Source organism: Emys orbicularis, chromosome 1, assembly GCF_028017835.1.
Source record: "Emys orbicularis isolate rEmyOrb1 chromosome 1, rEmyOrb1.hap1, whole genome shotgun sequence".
NCBI classification, from domain to species: domain Eukaryota; kingdom Metazoa; phylum Chordata; order Testudines; family Emydidae; genus Emys; species Emys orbicularis.
Window position 1 is genome coordinate 12,866,340 of NC_088683.1, and position 5,876 is coordinate 12,872,215.

At 44.6% G+C, this 5,876-nt stretch overlaps 1 protein-coding gene across 1 annotated transcript; it reads left to right on the forward strand.

Annotated features, from left to right (window-relative positions):
- The first annotated feature begins 1,680 nt into the window (after positions 1-1,680).
- LOC135875043 (endonuclease domain-containing 1 protein-like) lies at positions 1,681-3,548 on the forward strand. The gene is made up of 2 exons (XM_065400028.1): positions 1,681-1,965; positions 3,003-3,548. The coding sequence occupies exons 1-2, from the start codon at positions 1,681-1,683 to the stop codon at positions 3,546-3,548; spliced, it is 831 nt and encodes a 276-aa protein (XP_065256100.1).
- Positions 3,549-5,876: the final 2,328 nt, after the last annotated feature.

Consider the following 5,876-nt stretch of genomic DNA (forward strand, 5'->3'; position numbering starts at 1 on the left):
CCTGGAGAGATGAGATACCAATTAGCATCTGGGGCCCACACCACCAGGCACAAATATCTGTCCCCACCCTCTTTCAACTCATTGGGCTTTAGAACCCATGTCCTCTGCCTAGCAAGTGCTGTTCAGTTGAGGGTGAGTCCCTCCATTGGGGTATGCCAGGTACAGTTCTGCTGCCCTCGGTTCACACAACAAGGATAACAACGCTTTATTACTCCTGCCCCAATAAGAAGGAGACTGGGGATCCAACACCAGCCACAAGTGATCATTTGGGCAAGCAATCCCATCATGCTGAGCACCTAGGCAGGGTGGGTGTGTCCATGCAAATAAGATCAGCTTCTGAAGTCTTTTTCTACAGCTCACCACTAGATGTCAGGAGAGAGCTCACTCAGACTCTGCTTAAACATATATAAACAGGTTCAGGCTCATAGGCTCATTCTCTAACGGAAGCTTTTGAAAAATCCACTACAACGTTGGTGGTGCAAACAGAATCAAGCCAATTGACAAGTTGGTGTGCAGACCTTTCACTCGGTAGGTTGGTTTCTTTTTGAAAAATTGTTATTGATATATTTTGTAATCATGAGTTTCCGACCGGAAGACGTTTCAGTGAAAGCCAATCTATTGTCTCTTGAGATAAAAAATGCAAACACTGTGGAGGGAGACCTAATACAGAGACCTGTTTCTGGGACTCTTTCTTCCACCCAAGTGCAATCAGCCTTTGAAGATGTTGAAGATAATGGATAAACAGTGAACTTTGGATCATGTCCTAAGCTCTCTGGCTGCTGATAGCAGGGAGCAGCTAATATAGAGCAGCAGCCATCCAAATACAGTTTGATATGTATTATAACATGATTGTTCTAATTACTTGATGCAGAAAGCTTTCTGTTATGGTGACATCTGAAACAGGTGTGTAGGCTAATTGTTTTAATAGCACTTGCTCAGCGCCAATGATTGAGGTTTTGCAGATCCCAGTGAAATTGGAAGAACCACAGTTTTGGACCAGTTCATCTTACATCATGAGATGTGGCTGAACTAGGATAAAACATCCAGATTTTCTGGCATTGTTGTGGTAATTGTATAGGTTGTTTTCTCCAAGCAACAGGATATCCTCCTGCTAACAGCTAAGGACAGGCAGATGTAGGGTTGGTGGCTGGCAGGTCTACTTTGTTCCAAATGCGAATGATTGAGCCAAATCCTCCCCTCACATAGAATAACCATGGGGAAAATGATCCTGAAACTCTGCATATTTCAAATTGTAGAAATCTCCTGCATTTTTCCTTTGGGAACAGGGATTTGCAGCCACAAAGATAGGGGAGAAGTGTGGTTTTCTAACCAGCCAGATGGAGAAATATGGTTATGTCTACGTAGGCCATCAACCTCTTCACACAGCTCTCCTCCTTCTTCCTGCCCCTGTTGTAGGAGTGTGACTCAGTCAGAAATGATGGTGCCATTGACTCCCTCCTGAAGTATGTGCTTTAACCCCCTTCTCTGACAGCTCAAGGAGCAGCACTAACTTCCATGTTAGTTTCCACTTTTTGAGGCAAGGTGGTTGCCATATAGGACAGCTGTTCCCTGGCTAGAGCCTCTCACTCCTCCTCTTGGAGACCATTTTTACACCAAGCTTAAATTCTATTTACATTTGTTCTCCAGGTACAGAAGAGCCTTTGGCGTTAACTCGTTCCCATGCTGCTGCTGCTGCTGCTCCAGTTTTCCATATGCTGCCTCATGCTGGGGAACAGTGAGGTGGTGACATCTTTTGAAAACACATGCCCTCAGTTTTTCTTCAGGGAAACCCCCCCAAATGATGCCATCAAACCTGCCAATCCAGCCCAGATTTGCCAACTTTACAAGAATCAGTATCGCTTTGCTACTTTGTACGACAGGGACAGCCGCATTCCAATATACTCTGCGTATGTGTACCAACCTGGTTATGGTAAGCGACCTAATAGCTGGATGGTAGAACCCCAGGTAAGATGCTCTCCTGACTGCCTCTCCATTACAATAGGGCACAATCTTGGACATGAAAAATTGAAATATAGAATAAATCCCAATATATGTACACACACACACACACCACAGCTGGGAATTCCCTGTCCCATGCTGTAGTGCAGGGTCACATCATTGTGACAAAGATGTGCAGTTACAGCAGGACATTGGGAGCTAGAATTGCTGAGTCCTATTCCTCACTGCTACTGACTTGCTGTGCAACCTAGGGCAGGTCACACCTTGTCTGTGCCCTGCCATCACCAGGTATAGAATGGAGATATTAATGCTTATCTACTTCATAGGGTTATTGTGAGAGTTAATTGATCTTTGTCAAGTGGTTTGGGCTCTTCAGGGAAAAGGTGCTGTGGTCATGCAAAGCATTTTTATGATTTACTCTTATTGGAACTCAAGAAAACAGTGGTCAAAAATGTACTTAGTTATTGTACTAAATCAATCTCCATGTTGAAATGGAATTATACACTAACCCGGGTGTTTCTGGCTCACAAGGACAGGGTTGAGTCAACTGGCAAATTTGTGGTTCCCCTAGGGGCATTTTAGCAGAAACCTTGGGAGTTGTCAGCTCCCTGTAGAGCACTGAGGGTGGATCATCTATTGCTCATCTCAGAATCCCCTCCCATTTTTTTTACATTTTTCTATGAATGAGTTGCCCCAAACTTAATGCAGACATCTGCGCTCCTCCGGGTCAGGGTAGCTCTATGCCACATTACTGTGGGCACAATCCAGCCCTCAGGAAGCAAGGAAGTTACTCCAAGTGTGGCTCCTCTGTCACACTAGTCATGACTGTGAATGAGGTTGCTGGTGAACTTCCTTCCAGCTCACACACTGGCCCCAGGGGCCCAAGAAGCAAGAACACAGAGCCCTGGGGAGAAAAAAAAAAAAAATCTCTTGCCTAGCGCTACCAATTCCTTTAGACCTCCAAAGGCACCTGCCCCAGGACACTGGCTCTGTTTCTGCTGCACACGTGACTGATCCCTTTTATTTGTTTTTTGACTTTCAAGCTGATGGGTTCAAATTACCAAAAGGAAATGGCAACTGAATGGATCCTCCTAAATGATATCGGTGTTGACCAGGGACTGCTTAATGAGAGCCAGGCCGTCCTCCGAGATTACAAGAATCTGACTAATTTCAACAGGGGCCACTTGAACCCCAATGGCCACCAACCCAACCCTGACTATAAAGCTGCTACCTTCACCCTGACCAACATTGTGCCACAGTTTATGAATCTCAATAGTGGGAAATGGAACAACTACGAACAAGAAGTAATGAAGAGTAGGACTGAAGGGTGTGCTACCACATACGTCGTTGTGGGAGTGGTTCCTGGCAACAATTACATAGCTGGAGGCAGAGTCAATAAGCCCAGCCACATCTGGTCTGCTGCCTGCTGTGAGATTGATAACAATCACAGGAAGTCCTGGGCAGTCATTGCTCCGAATGATCAGAATGCAGTCGAGCTGTTCACTCTGGGTGAGTTAGAGGAGAAGCTGGTTGAACTGTATAGAAAGGAGGAGATCCTTCTGTTTGACAGTGACTGTCCCCGACAATAAACTCCTGACCCCACTCACACACCTCTCCATATCCCCCTGGAGAAAGGAGTTGGGAGCCTTCACCAGTAGCTGTGCTGTCTTGACCCCCATTACACTGCTCTACAGCCAAAATGCTTCTGAAATAAATGTAGTCAAACTTTACTAATTCTGGGTCACTGAGAACGAAAATGATGCTTAAAATTGTTGATTGGCTCTAGTTTTCAAGATATGCTATTGGGTCAGTATATACGACCCTTGACTTGGGAATGGCGGAGGATAAGTGAGTTATAAAGGGAAGGGATCTCAATTTAAACCAGAAATGACTAAATGACTACATCTTGGACTGGATCTATGAATAAATCTATGACTGGGTTTGGACAGTACTTGCTTTTTAGGCAAAACAATGAATGATGCAATCTGAAGCTGGTATTGCGTCATACATGATATGAATTGCATCATGTTATTCCTAGAAGTCATGGATGATGCAATCATAACGAAGCTTACATCACTCTGCTGAACAAATTGCCCTATATCAGCTCTAGAAATCATACAGTGTCGTGCTCTCTTATTTGTCAGTGTTTGATTTTGCAAAGGGACACATTTCTGTTTAGCCAAAGTGAGCAGAGATGTCTCATACTTGTGTGAACAGTGCAGATAACTTCTGCTATGTTTGTGGTGAAGTGACTTTTGCATCACAAAAGCTCAGTATAACCACTATGGTTAAGAAAGCCTATCACCTTTATTTTGGCTGCAAAATTGGAGATCAGGACAAGAGGTGGGCCCCACACATATGCTGCAATACTTGTGCAACAAATCTTCACCAGTGGTTGAACAGGAAAAGGAAATCTATGCCTTTTGCAGTGCCAATGATTTGGAGAGAGCCAACAGATCATACCAGCAATTGTTACTTCTGCATGGTGCCTGCAGTTGGGAAAGGTGTGTCAAAGAAGAAAAAGTGGACTGTGCATTATCCAAACATTCCATCAGCTATATGCCCAGTACCCTACGGAGAAGGACTGCCGGTTCCTGATGCACCAGAATCATTCTCACTTGAGTCAGACGAGGAAGAGGAAGAGGATGAAACTTCTGGTCCTGAACCATCAATGTCACAGGACCCACATTTTCTCCCATCCTCCTTCTCTGAACCACACCTCATAACACAAGGTGAACTGAATGACCTTGTCAGGGATTTGGAAGTACCCAAGAGTAAGGCAGAGCTGTTGGGCTCCAGACTACAGCAGTGGAATCTTATCGTGTAAATCTTATCATGAAATATTATCATGTAAAGCAACCATAAACACATGAAAAGACCTAGGTTTACAATTTATGATTAAAACTCTACTATCTACACAATATACATAGACATAAAATGTAAAAACTTAAATATCTTAGAAACAGTAGCCAATCAGTTGTTTTAATTGTCATATTTGAATTCAGCACATCAAAATACATAATAAATAGCACATTTTATCTCTGAAGCAGACGACTTCTCAAAAATTGTAGACCTGTGTTATACACACTGCATTTAGCCCATCCTGTTTGTTTATTAAATGTGTTTACAGCTCTCGCTTCCCAAACAAGTCTAAGCATTTGTCTCCAAACTTCTCCTGTTATGAGAGGAAGGGGTCCGGAAAGACTGGGGCCATTTTGTTCCCGTCCCATGTTACAAGTCATGGGTGGCAGGCTCTTCAGTTGGAAATGTCTACGAGAGATCTCACAGAGATTCCTCTTTATGGTGCGCTCAGGGAAGAGGGCTTTGCGCATGCCCCTGGGGCAAAGCATGAAGGAAGGGTCTGTCTCACAGCCTGCATTCTTGCAACCCCTAGAGGCAGTGCTATGGGGGAAATGTAATACAGCCTGGGCTGTACTACTTTTCCTGGGTAAGTTTAATGGCATCAGAGTGCATGACCCCCAGCCCACCCACTCCTCCCCCTCACCAAACCAGGGTCCACCCCTTTTCCTAGCACAGACTTGGACATGCTCTGGCTAGAGCTGGGTGTATTTTTTCAGGGAATAGTCTGCAAATGACAATGAATAATCATTGGGCCAGGGAACCTGAGTGAGACTGATTCTATAGCCTAGTAATCGGAGCACTCACCTAGGATGTGAGAGTTCAAGTCTTTGATTCAATGACTATTCAATTATTTATCAAAAGTGGTATAGCTTCAACCTAGACCAGCATAGCCCCGTGTGCTCTTCTGTACCGTGGGAGACCCAAGTGCAATTTTCCCATTCTGAGTGAGTACCCTGGGCGAAAGGGCCTTGATTTAGTTGGGGATTGGTCCTGCTTTGAGCAAGGGGTTGGACTCGATGACCTCCTGAGGTCCCTTCCAACCCTGGTATTCTATG

Bases quoted from the DNA above. Each gene is read 5' to 3' on its own strand.
- LOC135875043 (XM_065400028.1), top strand. From the start codon at position 1,681: ATGCTGCTGCTGCTGCTGCTCCAGTTTTCCATATGCTGCCTCATGCTG. The intron at 1,966-3,002 runs GTAAGATGCTCT...TTGACTTTCAAG, and splicing joins GCTGGATGGTAGAACCCCAG to CTGATGGGTTCAAATTACCA.